General features: G+C 37.5%; 1 protein-coding gene and 1 long non-coding RNA gene across 2 annotated transcripts; one reads left to right on the top strand and one right to left on the bottom strand.

The window, feature by feature from the left end:
• Positions 1 to 3640: 3640 nt before the first annotated feature.
• LOC124861627 lies at positions 3641 to 18903 on the bottom strand. Its single transcript, XR_007036690.1, has 4 exons — positions 18646 to 18903; positions 18370 to 18545; positions 3875 to 4074; positions 3641 to 3768 (listed from the first exon to the last, which is right to left on the bottom strand). It is a non-coding gene; the product is annotated as an uncharacterized LOC124861627 (long non-coding RNA).
• On the top strand, positions 8523 to 15062 carry gpbar1 (G protein-coupled bile acid receptor 1). Its single transcript, XM_047355466.1, has 2 exons — positions 8523 to 8937; positions 12479 to 15062. The coding sequence occupies exons 1-2, from the start codon at positions 8906 to 8908 to the stop codon at positions 13527 to 13529; spliced, it is 1083 nt and encodes a 360-aa protein (XP_047211422.1). The 5' UTR covers positions 8523 to 8905; the 3' UTR covers positions 13530 to 15062.
• Positions 18904 to 19204: the final 301 nt, after the last annotated feature.

Here is a 19204-nt window from a genome sequence, read left to right as displayed (position 1 = left end):
CAGCAACTAGATGTGATGAAGACAATTGCAGGAGCTCAAACTCCAGTAATTGTCCTGCAAATATCCAGTGAGCAATAGTTGTATGGATGAAAATGCCTTGTTGTTGTCAGAGGGGAATGGACTGGTTCAAGATGACAGCAAGGCAACAGTAGCTCAAATAACCACTCCTTACCATCAAGGTACATGGATTACCATCTCTAAATGAAAAAGGGCAGAACATATGGATCTTTGAAGAAAAAGACGGTGGAAAAATGTTGCCTGATCTAAATAGTCTTGATTTCAGCTGCAACAGTCAGATGATAGGGTCAGAATTTTATGTAAAAACATGACACTTCATATCAATCATTCAGGCTGGTGGTGGTGGTAATCCCTTTGGGATTAATAAAGTATTTTGGAATTTAACTGAATAATGGGGGATACCTTCTCTGAGCAATTTAGGTCATTTCATATCAACTGAGCATCGTTTAAATGCCACAGCCTACCTGATTATTGTTCCTCACCATCTCTATCCCTTATAACCACAGTGTAACCATCTTCTGATTGCTGCTTCCAGCAGGATGATGCCCCATGACATGATGGGTTCACTGTACACCAAAGGCCTCCACAATCCCCAGATCCAAATCAAACAAGGCACCTTTGGGATGTTGTGAAACAGGAGATTTGCATCATGAACGTGGAGCTGACAAATCTGCAGCATGTGTGTGATGCTATCATATCAATTTGGACCAAAATCTCAGAGGAATATTTTTTACTCCTTGTTGAACCTACGTCACAAGGAATTAAGGCAGTTCTGAAAGCAAAGGGGGGGTCCAACTTGGTACTTGTGCGGTGTACCTTACGAAAAGGCGTGTGAGTGGGTTGTACCTGAATAAAGTGAAAGTGCATTGTGTCGGTAGTATTTGACTGCACAGGTCACTGCTATCACTTGTACTGAAGGATAAGAAACTGACAGGTGAGCTAGCAAAGCTTCCCCTGATAACCGAGGCGCTGATGAACATCATCCTGAGCAAAAATGGCATAACAGCAAAGCCTTATTCTGAATAATAGCTCTAGTACACATTGCTTCACACTTTACCCCAGAAAGATTCCTAAATGTTGTTTACTGAACTTGGGATGCCTACTGTCAGCCTTATTTCTGTCCTCATACTCTTCCCTTCCTCTGGGCTGTACAGTAAAATTGGACACTGTCAATGGGTATCCTGTGCACAAGTGCTTTTTCCTTGCGCCATTGTACAACGCTACATGTGTATAGCTAACTGACCCAGAAAGGCTGTACAGCTCCCACTTTTTTAAGGCATAAATCTGCAAGGATAGTATAAACAAAATGTGCCTTTAACCTAAATAAAGGGTCAACTTTGTATTATAAAATGTGTCTGCACAACACTAGGCAGAGGACACAGAGGGAAAAATTATACCTGTCAGATGTAGTTTACACTGACAGCATGGTATTTCCCTTCATTCCCACAACAGTGTTTGGACGTTAGTCTTCACTTACTGTCTTGTCTCGTCTGTTTACACCGTGACGGTGTTCCAGTTATGCACAAGGAGTTCTATGCATTTATTGATTCAATGTGTATTTATTTAGAATGGCATTTCTCCAATAACGTGGCCTTTGTTTGCAAAACCTCATGTGTCTTCTTTTACGATCCCTTCGACTTGGCTCATGCTGCAGGTTTTTTTTTAATAGGATGTGTGTCTGGTGTCTATTAAATCCATGGAGAAAGGTTGATGTCCTGTCTTGTAAACCATTTGTTGCTTCTGACCTTATGTTGTAAATCCTTTTCCTTTAAAGACTCAGTGGCATCCCCTTTCTCTGTTTTCTGACAGAAGCCACATTTTTATTTACATTTGTCAGATATTGGACCCTGCAGTGGCACAGGGGTAAAGAACTAGACCTAGGTACAGAGCATACAGTCCTCAATATAGCTGTCATTGGTTCGAGTCCTGGCCCATTGACCTTTGCTGCATGTGTTGCCCTCTTCCATTCCACCCCATTTCCTGTTGGTCAACTTACAAAATAAAGGCCACCAGTACTAGAAAACTACAAAAACAGAGTTATTTTAAGAGTTAAGAGTTCATGATACCAACCCCTACAACAAGGTCCCCAGTGCTTTCAAAGAAAAACAGGCCAAATATAGTTTTTCTTTTACTGTTACTTTTAATCTGCTAGAAATTGTTTATTTTTTTCGAAAGAATTTGTAGAATAAAAAATCTTAGGTGTCAGAATTATGTAGCCCTTGAAATGATTGTGTTAGAAGGAGCCTAAGGATCAGTATGAGCGGCAACTTATTGTATAACTGTTATTTATTGCTGCAATTCTGCCTGTCAACATCAGCCAACAATGATAGATCAGTTCATAAGATGCTGGACTATGAAACATATATAGGATTATCTGCTTATTTTATTCCAAGACAAACTTTATTAAACATGATTCTGATGGAACAGCCTTCGGCATCTTTGAACATTAAAGTACATTGCTGGAAATGAAAACCAATTGCTAGACAGAAAAAAAATTGAAATAATATTAAAAATGGTATCCTTTATTTTAACTATATTTTAAGGTTTTGTTTTGGAAATATTTTCTTCAGTAGTAGTTACAGCTTTTGTCCCCTTTCACTTAAAAAAAGCCTTTTTCGTAAAGAGTTTAAGAGTCCCAAAAACTGCAATGATCTTCTTTGCAAGCCAGGTATAATTAATCAAATCCCATTAAATTTTTCCACTGTACACATAAATAAACCAGATTAGGGCTTTAATTAACTGTTGCACAGGGTCTGCAGTTCTGGGAAATCCTAAATACTTTGCCTCTTCATGTTGCTTTCATGTCCAGCTGGTCCTCCCTGTATGGTGTCTTGTCAAATGCTCCAAGTCTCAGGAACATTTGTGTTTAAAAAGCATTATCTGACCGCATCTTATTCATGTCTTCCAGGACCAGGTCTTCTCCAAACTATCAGGGAAGGAAGAAAAAAAGGAAAGCTCTCCACTGCTCTTCTATCAAACTTTGTGTTTAAATATCTGATGTCTGTGACAGCTGTTATGAATTCAAGTGTATACACATATGTATTTATGAGTGTTGTTCACCCTGAGGGCAAACAGAAAAATCAAGAACATGTTAACTTGTGTACGAATCTATTTAAGAGAAAAGTATCCCAATATATAATATCTGCATTTTCTTTAAAAGCTGTAAATCATGTTTTGTTTTCATTGCTTGCTTACAGTTTTTTGCTGTCAGTCCTATTATTCTTTCATTAACATAAAACTATTTACTGCAGAAAAATGCATTCCTATGAACCTCTTGTAAATTTTGATAACTGTGCATAAACTATGTAAAAAACTTAATGTGAATCTGTTTTGTTCATTAATAAAAAATGTTTTTCACACACATGCACTTACTTCATAATGTATTTAGCTTTATGTCAGGGTAAAGGCAGATTATCTTTCAGATATATCTTCTAACAGTAATAATGACCAAGCAGAACTGCCTCTTAATGTGCCAAAAATAAACGTAGTGATATAGCCATTTTGCTGTACACTGAAAAACTGTAGTATATTATACACAGTCTTATTATATTATACAAGTCTAGAAATCATCACATTTCAACTCACTGATAGCCCACATCAAAGGCAGCAATAAGATACAACATGAAGTTAAAGATGTTCTTTATTTTATATAAAAAAAATGTGCAGGCATCACTTGGTGGTGGTGTACTTCTGAAGTATTTAACTTTTGAAGACATTTCGTCCCACATATCTTAAAAGTCTTCATAGCATCTATTATAAAATAAAAAATAAAAATAAAAACACACAACAACATAGTATCATTAGGGTGTTACTTCATGTGATGGAGGAAATTACAGGAGGAATCTGGGAAACTAACCCTGCATCCATGGCGCATAAGTGGCTGCAGTTCCCTGGAGTACTGGGTTCAGAATAAAAGCCTTTCAGCTGTCCTCTTTTCCCATTGCCCCAGTAACCTGCACCACAATCTTTAAATGAGCTTCCACAACTTCCACAGCAGTTTGATATGAGGTACGGCTTCCTGAAATTCTTTAGAGAATTTCTTCCAGTCAACGACACCTTCAATTGTAAAAAGAAATTATTAAAATCACCAAACACAACATTTAAGTGGCACTTGTATAAAGACAAGGCCTTTCCCTTTCCCAATGTATTCAACATGCAGTGCAAAAGTCCTTGGTGACAGAAGATTTCAATTAACGTCTGATGTTTAAAATGTAACTATAAATGAAGTAATTTGCGGATCCATGTAAAACAGCTTAACTTTTTAAGGTGCAGCTAAGGCCAATGACTCATTTATTGTTTTATTATGTCTACAAAACCTCTGAAGTTATTAAAATTATAATCAAAATCAACACTACACACATCTCCAAAATATATGACTAAATTTACAAAACTATGTTTAGTTAATACAAGAAATATATATATTCAGTATTAATCCATCCACAAAACGCAACATATCAGTAACAAATTCATGTAGCTAAGCTACGTTATGCAACCAAACTTTCTACACATAAGTATATTTTTGCTAGTAATATACCTCAACACAATATATTAAGACACTTATGGTCCATGTCTCTCCAATGTATTAATTTTTTAAGTATAAATAACTTTGAAACTAGCATAACTAGTCTTTTTGCTTCATTTTTTTCACTCTTCGACATCACTGCTTTGGTGTCGCTACGATCATGTTTGAAACATAAGTACGATAGATTACCTTTCGTCACTTACATTTTAAACCTGTACTTTTGACCTGTACTTTTTTACCTACAAATTTGTACATGTAGGCTTCATAATACAAGCTGACAAGATTAAAAATATATTTTCGAAAATTAACTTAATGACTGATAATTGCATTACCTTCTTTCTGCGCTTCTCCATACAACTTCATACAGGTTAGCTCTGTATATATACCTCCGTCAAAAACAGAGGACATAAAGCCAACCAATCATGGAATGCCTACAGGTTGAGAAACTCCCACTTTTAGTCTGCAGAGACCCCTGTCTCGTGGTAACGTGCAGCTTGGTCGGCCCGACAGCGAGCCCTCCCCAACGGCTTCGGAGGTTAGCTGAAGCTAACCTTCAACAATCTCCTGGATCAAAGACTACCTGACAAACAGACCACAGTTTGTGAGACTGAAGGGTTGTGAGTCTAACCAGGTAGTCAGCAGCACAGGAGTACCACAGGGGACGGTACTCTCACCATTCCTCTTCACTCTGTGCACCTCAGACTTCCAGTACAAGACAGACTCCTGTCATCTGCAGAAATACTCGGATGATTCTGCAGTCATGGGGTGGATCAGAGATGGACAAGAAGCTGAGTACAGGAAGGTGGTGGACCGCTTTGTGGCATGGTGTGGAAACAATCATCTCATTTTGAACGTGACTAAAACAAAGGAGATGATTGTAGATTTTAAGAGAAACAGGAATAAGTCAAAAACTATTTCATTCATGGGAGAAGAAGTGGAGGTGGTGGAGGAGTATAAATACCTCGGTGTTCATCTGGACAACAGACTAGAGTGGAGATGCAACTGTGAAGCCATCTACAAGAAGGGACAGAGCAGACTGTACTTCTTGAGGAAGCTTAGGTCCTTTGGTGTTTGCAGCAAGATGCTGCATATCTTCTATAAGTCTGTTGTGGAAAGTGTGATCTCTTCTACCATCATCTGCTGGGGAAGCAGCATCAGAGCCAGGGACTTAAAAAAACTCAACAAGCTAATAAAGAAGGCTGGTTCTGCTCTGGAGACTCCTCTGGAACCTCTGGAGATCATTGTGGAAAGACGGATTCTTCATAAAATGAAGAACATTATGGAGAACCCTGAGCATCCTCTTCATGAGACTGTCCTACAACAACAGAGTGTCTTCAGTCAGAGGCTTCTTCAGATCTGCTGTAAGACGGAGCGCTACAGGAGATCCTTCCTGCCCACAGCCATCAGCATCTACAACGGCTCTTTGAGGAAACCTGCATAATATGAGCTACAACAACATTTAATTTCGCTTTGGGATGAATAAAGTATTTTTGAATTGAATTGAATTCCTTCAAAGTGGATGTTGTCATGGTGCGGTTTTGGTGTGGACCAAAGTGCAGACAAGGGCTTGGATGCAGCATCTTAAATAATCCTTATTTTATTTGAAGGATAAAAAAAAAACATAAGAAAATCACTGCAGGTACATTACAGAGCCGGAATCCAAAACAAACTTACTGACACTGCAAGAACAAGGCAAAGACAAGGGTAGTGAGCATGAATGCACAGGTAGAACAGAGCGTAAACAAACAGAGGAACCAGCAGGGAACAATGAAACAAAACCAACTAATATACAGAGGGAGAACAAAGGAAGGTAATCAAAGGAACTAAGAACAGGTGAGACAAGGAGGCTGGGAGGCAGAGGGAGCAGGTGAACCTAATAAAACCAAAGCATGAGGAAAGGGACTAAAGACAAGACAGTAAGCAGACCTAAATGAAACTATAAACCAAGATAAGAATAAAGCATAAAAATCAAGGATAAACATGAACTGAAGGAAACTGAGAAACTGAAGGGAACACAACAACCTAAGCACTTAGCAAAACAGAAACCATAAGGAAACCCTGACTACAAAAGTAAAGAAACCTAAGTAAACAATAACTAAAGCTAACCTATAAAGGAGAGGGTGGAAAACAAAGATGAACTAGAGGAACAAAGCTAAGAAGAACTGGAGAATAAAGGGAACTTAAACTGAGTAATAACTAAAAGGGGAAAACAAATGACGAGAGGAGTAACAGAAAGGAAACTAATAAATGAGAGTGCAAGGGAACCAGAGAACTAAGAGAAATAACTATAATAATAATCATAAGGAAACCATTCTAAGAAAATAAACAGGAAAGCAATGCCAAGGGAACTAGGAGAGCAAACTGGGGGGCAGAAGATAACCCAAAACAGAAAACCACAACTAACATGAATACAAAACACAAGTAAGAAACGTCTAGCTAAAAGGTAAACAAAAACACAAAACCACAAACAAAGTCCAAAACGTCACATCCTGACAGATGTTTCGTCAAACTTCGTCGTCGCCCGGACAACTCCTCAGCATGGTTAGGGTTTGGGCAGAGTAATGGAGAAAGTTTTATGATCTGAACGTTTTTCATTTTATGAAGTTTGGTTTTGTTTGTGTTGAACTCAGCTAACTTGGTGCTAGCAGAATATCTGCAGCACACGCGTTCAGTTTTGTGTTCTGTGTTTGTGTGTTTTTAAAGTTAAGAAAAACTTTATTTGAAGGGTGATTTTAAACAGAAGATTGATCATAACGCGCCGTCCGCACTCATGCATTTTAACCCTTTTATTGATGGTATTTTTAAAGGTGTGTGTTTGATTTTGGTGCTAAGCTATCAGCTTCTTTGTTAGCTTTAACTGCTAACAGGTAAGGACACCTGCTTGCTACTAAAGAGTATTTACCCAGAAAGGTTTAGTTTTCAATCCAGTAAATAATATTTCCCTAACATTATTTTAGTAAATTTGATAAGTAAGTAAACACCATTAAGCCCCATTTCTCCAGAAAGATTTGGCTCTTTTCCAAAATACTCCCTTAACAATATTTCTTTAAATATTATTTTAATAAATAAAGGCAGCTAATGAGACACCGTTGAGAATTAGTCATCCAGAAGGTTGGTTTTATTCAGATCGTTCTTTAAAACATTGTTTTATTAAAATAATATTTTATCTGATCTTGCATTGTGAATGGTTGTCTAAAGGTTGCTGATTATTACCTAAGTTAGTCCCAAAACTAACTTAACTTCATTTCCAGATTCTTCAAGATAATCCTTGGTTCTCAAACATAAACATTGTATGGTAATATTGCAGCACTCTTTTGGTCATGATTTTCAATCATCTCTTTAATCAACTTGTTTATATTGTACATAGTCCATTAGTCTTCGTTATTCTTTAATTCTAGTTAGTAGTTAGTTGGATTGTTTTAGCATAGTAAAGATTTTGTTGATTAAAATATGTTTGACTTTGAGTTGACTTATTTTTGTTAATAAATTCTTGTATTTTAAGAAATTGTGTGAATTCATTCCATATATGTGCAGAGTTTATGCTGTTCAATAATGTCAGAGCTCGTCTCACACCTTTCTATTTTGTCCTAATACCATCACCTTACTGGGCTGGTATTCACAGGACAACCCTTAACAGACCAAAATATTTGATAAAATATAAAAATATTAATATTAAATAATATTTTCAAATTCATAGTCACAACATGGCTAATAAAGGTAAACCAAAAAAAGGTTGTTGATCACAGCTAATTCATTATTTAACAAGAAGGGAAATTAGATTCTCACGTAGGACTAAGTTGGTTTGGATGTATTTTACCCTTAAATAAATTGGATTTGCATTTAAAAATAGCTTTTTGTATTTACTCTGGTTATCTGTGTCTTATATTAACATTCGTAACATAATCTGAAACAGGTCAATTTAACCAAAAAAAAAAAAAAAAAAAAAGCAAAAACCAAAAGGGCAAGGGCACTGCACTGTACATCATGTTTTATTTATGGATGCCAGTCCCAGACAATAGAGAATAATCTCTACTGGTTGTAAACAGATGAGAAAAAGTTAGTTAGTTGGATGATGCTAGCAAACACCCTTTAGGAAAATACACTGTCAGGATGACCACTTCCTCCTCCTCCTTTTGAGCGCATTTCCTCTTTAAAGTATCTGTGAGGAAGAGAGTTAGTTGCTTGCTCTGTCTCAGATTGCAGTGTGGTTTGTTAAAGCTGCTGGGGTCGACTGCTCTGTGAGGACAGTAAGGGACAAAGAAGAAGCTCCTGTAATTAACGAACTGAACCTCATCAGCGCCTCTGGCTGTGGATATGATATGCGGGAGAATCAGCAGGAAAAGAGGCTGAAATTTCTTCTCACAAATGATTCATGACCAGACAATTCATCAAAAAAGGTAACATAAATATATATTCCTTCTGGTTTGTGATTGAAAAAGCCTATTCTGGCATGTATTTCTGATTTTAATTTCATAAAAATGATTCCTTTCTATGACATGTTTTTACATTAGAGACATCCATTAGTCTTTTTCGAAATGTTCTTTGAAACAACCTCTTTTTTTTAATTGACTTAACGATGCTTCATATCAGAGTCACTGATATACTGCATCCCTGACTATAAAGACGTTCCAGAAAGCATAAAACTGCTCTTAACCAGTAACGGCTAAACACCAATTTACGCTGTGTGTTCATCTTTTAAAGACCCTTTAAAAACACCATTTACTCAAACTGTAGCAGGACTTTGATACCATAAAACTGCCTCCATTCTGCCTGAAAATGTACTTTTTACACACAAACCCTGGAAAATGCACAGCCTTGTTTATTTTCACTGTCTAAACTTTAAATGTTGTGGATTTTCATATTGATGCATTTTATCTATTACTGCCTGCTAGACTTACAGATATGATTAACAGACATTATTGGGCTAATAAAGTTATTGAGAGAGTACGGTGGTTCCGACAACCATTAAATTACATGATGATGAAATAGGACAATTCAACAGCAACTTTAAATCAAACATTTATTACATTGAAAATATAAACAGTAAAAAAAACTGCAATAACCTGGTTGCATACGTGTACACAACCATGAAATAAAACTTTTTTGAAGCAGTTTTTTATGCAAATACAGCATTCAGTCTTCATAACAAAATTTGCCCACTCCACCAAGCACAAACTTCCAGAACTTCCACTTTGTGAGGACATTTCTTCACTCTTAAGATAACTCCACAGATTTCCTCAGATTTAGATGTGGATTTTGGCTAGGCTGATTGACTAATGCTTGGACTCACCTTCATGCTTGAAAATCAAATCCTTCTTCATCTTCAGACGCCAGAAGGTTTTGAAAGTGACTGGTTTTTGAAACTCTTAATTTATTTTTACTTTAGCAAAAAACAAGTTTGATCTGAATGAAAGCAGAATGCCGTTGTTTTGTGGCAAACACACCTTTTGGAAATGTGGCCCCAACATTTTGTTTTATTTCCTTCACACCATGACATATTCTCTTACAGGCTTTTAAGATATTTTAAGGCAGGCTCCTTTGTCCAGATATATGGAGATCACAGGACGCTGTTGTCACATGTAGAACACAACCAGTACCAACCAGAACTACTGTGGACCTCTTGGCAGCCTCATTGACACATTTCCACATTTCAATTCATTTTGAATTAACATCAGTCTTGTCTAATGGCAAACATGAGTTCTAAGTTCATTTTGAGTATTTTTAATCTCTCTGAAACCATAGCTTCAGCTAAAAGATGCATGGTGAGTAGATAAAATACTTCAAGCACAGCTGAAGTTTATTTCAGGTTGGTCAGGTTCACTATGACTGATGGCGAGCGTGCGTCTAAGAGGACTAAATGCTGAGACTGGATCTAAAGGTCCAAAAAACATCGCATTTGTTCAAGGGTGCGCAGTTGTGCAGGATGTATATCACATTTAAGGTAGAAAAAACCAGACAAAGAGACAGGGGGTGTGTGCATAAACAGTGGCTGTTTTCATACACAGACAGCTCCCCACCCAGGCCACCATGGCCAAGGGGGCGGCAAAGCACTGAGGGAAATTTTGGGGAAACTGAGTTTTTACAAACTAGATCTGGTTTTGTGAACATTTACATCATGGAAACAAGAATGACAAGAACGTAGTAGTGATCACTCAATAATGAACAGAATGGAGCAGTAAAGACAAATATTTGAGGTGATAGTTAGGGTAAACTTTTAAAACGTTAAGAGCATCTGTGGGCTCTAAGGAACCCGAGGTCAAACCGATAATTACATTATACATTTCCTCATTGTTAACGAGATTTAAAATGAAAAAAAAAAAAAAACAACAACTTTATTGCAGAAACGTGTTTGGTTTATTTTTGCAAATCAAATAGAGCATTTGGGACTGTTGGTGTGGTTTCTTACCTGAGACAGCATTCATGCCAGAACCCATAAACAATATAACCAGAAAAATCATTTTTTTCAGGATATGTATCATATCCTAATGATTTATCAAAGCAGCTGTAGCGTCAGATTTCCTCATTATAAATTGTTGAATGACATTAGCCTCTAGCTCTAAACATGTGCCCTTATCTTCTGTCCACTCTCTTCACTACTGACGAGGCAACTGATAGGGTCATCCCTAGTTGTAGTCGAGGTAACTAACCCCTGTTGTGTGCAACCTTTTATCAGTTTGCTCTGCAGTTTTAGTGGCTCTATCATAGAAAAGCAGCACAGAGAACATGTAGTGAATATAAATAAAAAAGTTCATAAATACTCCACTGAAGTGGACTCTTGAGCTGCCCAGTGATCTATGCAAAGAACAATTTTAAGTGGCCCTATTTTAAGAATATTAACGACTAGTTCACTTTAAAGAGAAACCACACTTTAAGCAACTTCTCAAAAAGGTACACACCCAGGTAACATGGTTTCTTCCTGTTCATTTCACCTAAAAACGAAGAAAAAAACAGTAAGCCTGTTGCATGAGTTTGCACACCCTGATACAAAATACTAAGATTTTGAATCATTTAACTAAAGCCATAATTACAGAAGTTTAAAATAATCATACTCTACAAAGGAATCAATCAGGAGAAGGAAATGAATGATAAGACGAGGCAGAAACTCGTCAGGGAAAATTGCCAAGAGGCCAACAGCAACATTGATAAACCTCCAGCTGCAAAGCACCGCCTCTCCTTTTAACCGCAATGTCTTTTATTCTACGCAAGAGTAGGGCTGCAAGACAGAAGCCTTGTATTTCAAATAAAATATCCAGGCCTGGACAAAATCCCCCCCAAAACCGGGTGGGAGAATGTGTTATGGGTCTGACGTTTTGGGCTACAATTCCCAAAGGTGTGAATGATACTAAAACAACGCTGCAGATCACCAGAAGAACACCACGCCCACAAGGAAACATGGTGGTGGCAGCATCATGGTATGAGATTACCTTTCTCCAGATGGAGCTGGACTTTTGTAAGGGTGACTGAATTCTGAAACTGAATCAAAAGTTGCTTCAATAATGTATTATTACAGCATGAATATCAGAATGTTTTGGCCCATTTATCATGGCCCCTTTTTGTATTACAAAAACCGAGTGTGCGGTCTTTTAAGAGCCCCTGTAAGCTTAAATCTAAATGTTTCTGAAGTGCGTAATGTCAGCCCATGCATCATTATTAAAACACATCACTGTGCCTGTGCTTCGTCATCGCTGATTCAGTCTCTTCCTGTTTGGTTTGATTTTGCAATAAACCGCTGCTGCACCCTGTATTATATCTTATTTTCCATCTCTGTTCAGACACTCCTCCTGTCCTGAAACTGTTGTTATACTTTTACCAGAAATAGCGAACAGGGTCATACAATGCATTTGCATGTTTATGCAAACATCAGACCCCATACAAGTACAACCATAAACTTTATGTGTCTCCCACTGCTAGGTTTTTACTGTTTATTTCTGCTTCTAGGGTAGCTGTTTACTGCGGTGTGTGCACACAAGTGATAGACTTCAACGCCCACGCTCTGCTCTCAATGGAAAACCTCATCTATATCATCACTGTCCCGCTGTCGACCTCCATCATCCTGGCCAACCTGGTCATCATCCTGGGTATCTCCTGCAACCGTCAGCTCCACAACACCCCCAACTACTTCTTTCTCAGCCTGCTGGTGGCTGATTTGTGCACGGGTGTAGCGCTGCCCTTCATCCCGCTGATGGGTCTGAACCGGGAGTTGAGTTTTGGCTCTTGCCTGGTGGTTCACATCTTCCCGAATTTCCTTTTCTTGGCATTCTTGTCCAACCTGGTGATGGTCCACTACGAGCGCTACATATGCATTGTCAACCCTCTGCACTATAACACCTTGTGGATGCATCGCAATTTTTCTTTAGCGCTGCTTATAGTATGGACACCCCCACTTTTGTTTGCATCTCTGCCCGCTTTTGGGTGGAATAACTGGTCAGGACCAGACTGGAACAACTGCTGTGAAAGTACCCAAACGTTGCCGCCCCTTTCAAACTGTTCAGCAAATCTGACCTCGTGCTGCTCTTACAAGCGGGTGTTCCCCAACGCTTTCATCTACTTAGAGGTGTACGGGCTTGTTTTACCGGCGATTCTTTTCATCGCTGGCATGACCGGACGTGTTCTGTGGATCACCCGAGGCCAGATGAAGGACATTTGCCGCCTCCATAGATCAGTGGAGCGAGGAAACCAGGCTTCGGACCAGGAACAGAGGCTGAATCTGCGGTATACCCGCTGCGTGGTGGCCGTGTCCCTGACGTTTTTGGCCTGCTGGGTTCCCTACCTAATTTACATGCATGTCAGTATAGCATACTTAATCATTGACACCAAAGGGAGGTCCATCCCTAACATCGTGTTGTCCTGCACCGGCATCGGAAGCATGGCTGTGGTGCCAATGGTGCTTGGCCTGGCCAACAAGCAGTACACACAACCGGCGTTCAAACTCCTCCGAAAATTCAGAGACAGGTGGAGGGCACAGGGTTCAGAAGAGGCTGCAATCTGAAATAATACTTCTCAGTGTATTTATCATGTTTTTCTGCAAGAATTGGTATTGGAAAGAGTTTACTTATTTTACAGTGAGTCCAATTACGGTACCATTAAGGTAACATTTGTGTCAGAGTTACTTCAGTCAAAAACTGCTCATACTAAAGCCTCATGGGAAACTCTTTCTAAATTTCAAAGATTTTCGAAAAGTGAAGTTATTAAGTTCCCTTACCTGTAGTAGAAAAATGTGAAATCACCACGAGTTTGTAGAAAAATAGTCCTCCTCGGAGCAGAGGAAAGCTAACAACTAGGGAATATATTATACTTATACACCTATTTTTGTTCTCGCTCTTTGACTTTAACCTTGAAACCTATTTAAGCATTCAAAAACAGCTTTTCAAGTTCAATAATTCCTAATATTTGTTTTCAGGTTAAAATAACCAAAACATTATTACTATTATCAGGTTTTAGAACAAAGAAAAGCATAAAGGCTTTGGAACCAGAGAACATAAATATTTCCTTGGACAGAAGGTTGCCTTTTCATGGAAAAAGAAGAAAACACAACTTCATTTTTGACCTAATGACAAGAAAAATTATAAAAGCAATACCCCTTATATCATTATTGTCATTCTGTTTTGTAAATGTCATGCAGACGTTGCCTCAAAACACTTTAAAGAGCTCCAAATATATCCTTATGGTACTGTTTTTATATTTATTAGCACTGTTCTATATCATTTTTGGCCAAAAAAAATCATATATTTCAGAAAAAGTATATATTACAAAAAAATATGGATCTGTTAATACCTGATCTAGATGGATGGATAGGTTCTCAACTATATTTTGGAGAAATCTAAGCATTTCCTTATTTTCACAGAGATCACCAAGTGCGTCTTAAAAAAATGTATAATTCAGTCCAGTCAATATATTTTCTTTTGACTTTATTTTTATTATTTAGTAACATTTTTGTTTATAAATGTAATATGAAAAATTTGTAAAAATCTGATTTTAAAATTTAATGTACTTTTTGTAGTTTATTATTTTGTTTCGCTTTTCACACTCGTCTTCATCTGAGGTGGTTCCAAGGCCAAGAAAAACACCAACATAGTGCAAAATTAACTAAAATCGAACAATAAAACAGGAATAATACAAAGACTGTGGAGTCAGCCGTCTATTTAGAACAGAATTTTCTTACATTATGCAAACCACAGGGGGTTGCCGCCGATTTCCATTGGCTACAGATGCAAATTAGCTGTCTCTTACTGCCATGCCCTCCCTGGGTAGAAAATCATACAGCCCCTATTAAAAACACCACTGGGTGTGTTTACTTTACAAAGAACTCTCACCACAATGTTATCTGTCTACTGAAGGTAAGGGTATGACTTGTTGATAACTTCTGCAGAAATCTAGAAAGGTCTTCAACCATGCCTCACTGTATAACTGTACTGAGCTACATAATGGTTGTGAGAGTAGCACCAATTCATTGTGAATTACTTCATTTTTGTCTTGGTTGAATTATTTCCTCACTAATAAATAACCTTTTATTAGCATCCAACTTGCAGAATTGTTTGTTTCTATTTGTAAGAAGAAGTAAATCCTTGTTACCTGAGCCCCCTGGACCCACCTTCAAGACGCACCCATGATTTTAAATGAAGATAGAATGACCTTTCACATTATGAAGACTTTCATTATTTTTTAAGTTCACTCATGAAACAGAGAAGACTACCCCGCCCCAAGGCAGGGAGTTTGAGACCCCCAAGTTTCAGTGTCCAAGTAATCTATCAAGCTTGTTTTTGGACCTTAGGAGAATTTGAGCCATTGAACCAGCTCCAGGAGGTGACAGTGAAGCAAAGATAACCTGGAAGAAGAAGGAAAAAGCAGAAGGCAGCTGACCATCTAAGGCAGAAAAATGGAGGAGTCCTACAGATACTTTTACTATTGCATCATAAAAGGTTTCTTTCATTATATCAGACAAGCTTCTTCACTAGGCTAAATAATTGTGCATCACCGTGAAATGATGCTAAAATGAGGCATGGCCATTTCACCACAGATGATGCAAATCAAGTTTATTTCAGAAGCCAAACAGAAACTCTGCTACAGTTTTACAGGAAGGCATTTCTGCAGATTTTTTTTTCATTTTCAAAGATGAAAAGAAAATCAACAGCAAGTAGAAATGAATCGTTTTCTAATATTCTGACACCCTCCACAAGTCAAAGTGTGCAAAGTACGCTTTGCCCGATGACGTTACTGCCCATACAAGGTAGGGGTTAAATGCTTCTTTTTTACCATCTAAATCTTTTATGTTTGTTTATTTTACAAGTGCTTTTCCCACTATATTCATTTTGTGGTGAACATTTAGAGAAACAGTGCCTCCTACAAGCTCTGTGGATGTTTTGGCAGTTTTTTATTTCTAATCAAAAAATTAGGTATAAAAAACAAACAAGGTAGTTGTTTGATTTTTATTATGCGAAGTGAAATATGTGTTTTTTTTTCTTTTTTTGTGGTAAAAAAATAAACTTAAACTGGTTTGATTTTCTCTTCATATTCAAATCGCCAACAAAATCACCTGACAAGAAGAAACAGAAAAATCGGCCTGTTTTTTTTTTTTTTTTTTTTTGGACACCCTGGACACAACAAGTCGCACTGGCTTCCTCCGTCACATCACTACCCATATATGGTAAAGGTGAGTGGCTCATAAAACAATACAAATGAGACAAATTATTCTTAAAAAAGTATTCTTGTCCAAACGAATTAAAATTTTAGGTATGTAGTTTATATATTCTTGTTATTCAACAATTGTTATTTAAAGAAAACTTTGGAAAACCGATAAAAGAAACAGCGCCTCCTACAGTTACTTTATATGATGTAAAAGGATTATGAAAACGGGTCATTTTTTCTGTTTTTATCATTTTATAATAAAAAACAACCCAAATTTTAATTTCTATACATCTGTATATTGAACAGAGAAAACAAAACAGAATTTTGTTTTCAACTTCATTTAATTTAATTTCAATTTAATTTTAAAAGAAAAAAAAATTAAATGCAGGTATTTTTTTACTTACTTGTTTCCCGATGAGAACATCCAATAACATACAATACTTAAAATAATTCACAAATCTTAACGAGACAGCGCAAAATGAAACTATGTATCCAAATCTTTAACTTTTAAGAGCAAATATCATAGAAAACATTAGATAAATGCAGCTATACTTCTTACCCGTACATCAGTGTTGCACAGTGTACAAATACAGCTCAAAGATGATACCGACATATTTTCAACACGACCTCATAAAACGGTCATTGATTCTTTCCATCTGTCATCCCCCGCCCTGCTGACAATGTTTACTCCTACTTCTATCAGCAGTGTTTATCTATATTCTGGTATGCAGGCTGGAGAGGAAAGATGAATGCAAGGGCAGCCACAAATAAATCCACAAGACAAGAACAGATTAGTCCCCGCGGCAAGAGCATGCACAAGAGGAAGTATGCATTTACGTTACAGGTTTCTGGTTTATACATACTGGGATAAAACGTCGAGTTTATTTAATGTGAAAATGAGGCCCTATAGTTCTCACTATTCAATTCTGATACATAGAGATTCTTGAACATTTATTGGCTCCTCTAGGGATGATATGTAAAACAAAAACCTAAGAATAAAGTCATTTTCCATTGCAGTAACATAATCATACTGAAGCTACCACTCTTAAAAAGCCAAATACAAGAAATCATGCCATTTAAGACCCATTTTAAGCTGATATCTTTAAGCAATACATGTAAAGCATAGAGAATATATACAGATTCAATATTATTCATCTAAACTTGCTCATATCTACAGTTAGGGTAGTCATTAAAAAGTTTAAAACAACTGGAACCGTGACAAACAAGGCAGGATGGGGACCCAGACTGATCTAACCACCGTGCACAGTGATCAGGTTGGTATGGGAGATTAAAAAAGAGGAACTGCAGCATGGACCGGCGTTTTTGGGGTCATCAGAGGGATCATTAGGGAGAAGGCTTTATGTTCTACCTCCCAAATGGATCGGTGATGTGTTTACATAGCTTATTAGGGCAGTTTTAACGCTATGTTGCATTCAGGTGAAGTCATATGCAAATATACAATTCAGCATTTCCTCAAAAACATCTCTGACCATTTCTTAAATATATTTACTTTTGAATATTGGTTTTGTCAAATCATCCAATATGACCAAATATCCAGTGACCTTTGTACTATCCAGTTTAAAACACTGCAATGTATGAAAATGAAACCTTTGTGAAAGAAAAATACAAAATAAACCAGTGGCTCTTTGCACTGTGCCTGTCTTTTCTGAACTGTCACTGATCAGGGCTAAGAAACACCATTTAATGTGCTGCTGTCTATCTTATATTGAAAAAATACATATTTCCTTCCTAAATAACAGTTTTTAAATGTCACAAAGATTAGGTGTGGCTAAGCTTATATAATTACTGTCCTTAATGACTACTAGAATGGTTCCCGTCTAATGTGAACCTGACCTTTGAGGTGCTGCTGTCCATGGTGCTGGACAGTCAGTCCTATCTCACTGCTACACCTCTATGTCTAATAGTCTCAGTATTAAGACGTATGCTTTGTTGGCTATTAGTCAGAACTGTGTTTGGGTTTTCTGAACTTCCATTTATGTTATGTTTTAAATTTGATTTTATCATCTGTAAAAAACGATATAGAATGGTAGAAAATGGCTGTTTAAGAAGTGGTGAATAAGACTGTGGTGGTATTTAATGCTAAAAATAAATAATGTAATTTTAGATTGTTTCATATAGATGATCTAAAGTACTTTAATGCACTACATATAATTAGTGGAGCAAGAATAGGTTAAGAAACTCACCTCTGCTGTCTTCCTGCGGCGGAAGTACAAGAAAGATCCCTCAGCAATGTTAGCTTGTAGCCCTTCTGGAAGCAGCCTTGTTGTCGCAGGTTCCGCATCCATTGCTGAAGATCCCAGCCTTGGTCTGAGCTCCGGCGGACGGGCGGATAACCAGCCGATGGCCGTTAATGATGGGGCTAAAGTGAAAAAAAAAACATTTTGCAAAAGTGTAGAAAAACAGCCAAACAGAGAGAGCAGTCGGTATCGATTAAAACAAAGCAGTAACATTAAGCACACCACCGCGTGTAGAGAGGATCTTGCTAGCGGAATCAGAGGCTCCTGTAGCCCGGAAGGTAAAGGAGCAGCGGAAATGTTTAAGGACTCCACTAAGATTTCATTGTGGACTGAAACGTCGGAACTTAAATTTCCAGCTTTCATTTAAACTGTTATTTTCAATTTCATTTGTCAGTGAAAGCTAATTAGCAAACAAAGCCGTAAACTAGCAGTCTGGCGCGCGCTTTGACTGGTGTGTGAACTTTGACTCAGGTCACATGACTCTCAGCCAATACATTTGGTGAATTTGCGGTTAAAAAGAAATGATGCATTCAATGACATAACGTGGATATGGACTTCTTATTAACGTATTTCGTGTGTTGTTCTCTCTCTTTTTTTTAAGCAAAATGCTACACAATAGGGTGGTCCTCCATTTCTGCCAGCTGGAACCGTGATCTCTAGTCACTTCAGACTGAGATTGGGTTTTTCAGAAGCAACCACTTGGGCCTGGCATAAAACAACGGGATAAATACAGGTCCTTCTCAAAATATTAGCATATTGTGTTAAAGTTCATTATTTTCCA

Source organism: Girardinichthys multiradiatus, chromosome 24 (genome assembly GCF_021462225.1).
Source record: "Girardinichthys multiradiatus isolate DD_20200921_A chromosome 24, DD_fGirMul_XY1, whole genome shotgun sequence".
Lineage (NCBI taxonomy): Eukaryota > Metazoa > Chordata > Actinopteri > Cyprinodontiformes > Goodeidae > Girardinichthys > Girardinichthys multiradiatus.
This window is presented reverse-complemented; position numbering and strand designations above follow the sequence as displayed.

Coding starts and splice junctions, on each gene's coding strand:
- gpbar1 (XM_047355466.1), top strand. CDS start 8,906: ATGATTCATGACCAGACAATTCATCAAAAAAG. Junction 8,938..12,478: donor CAGACAATTCATCAAAAAAG/GTAACATAAATA, acceptor TTCTGCTTCTAG/GGTAGCTGTTTACTGCGGTG.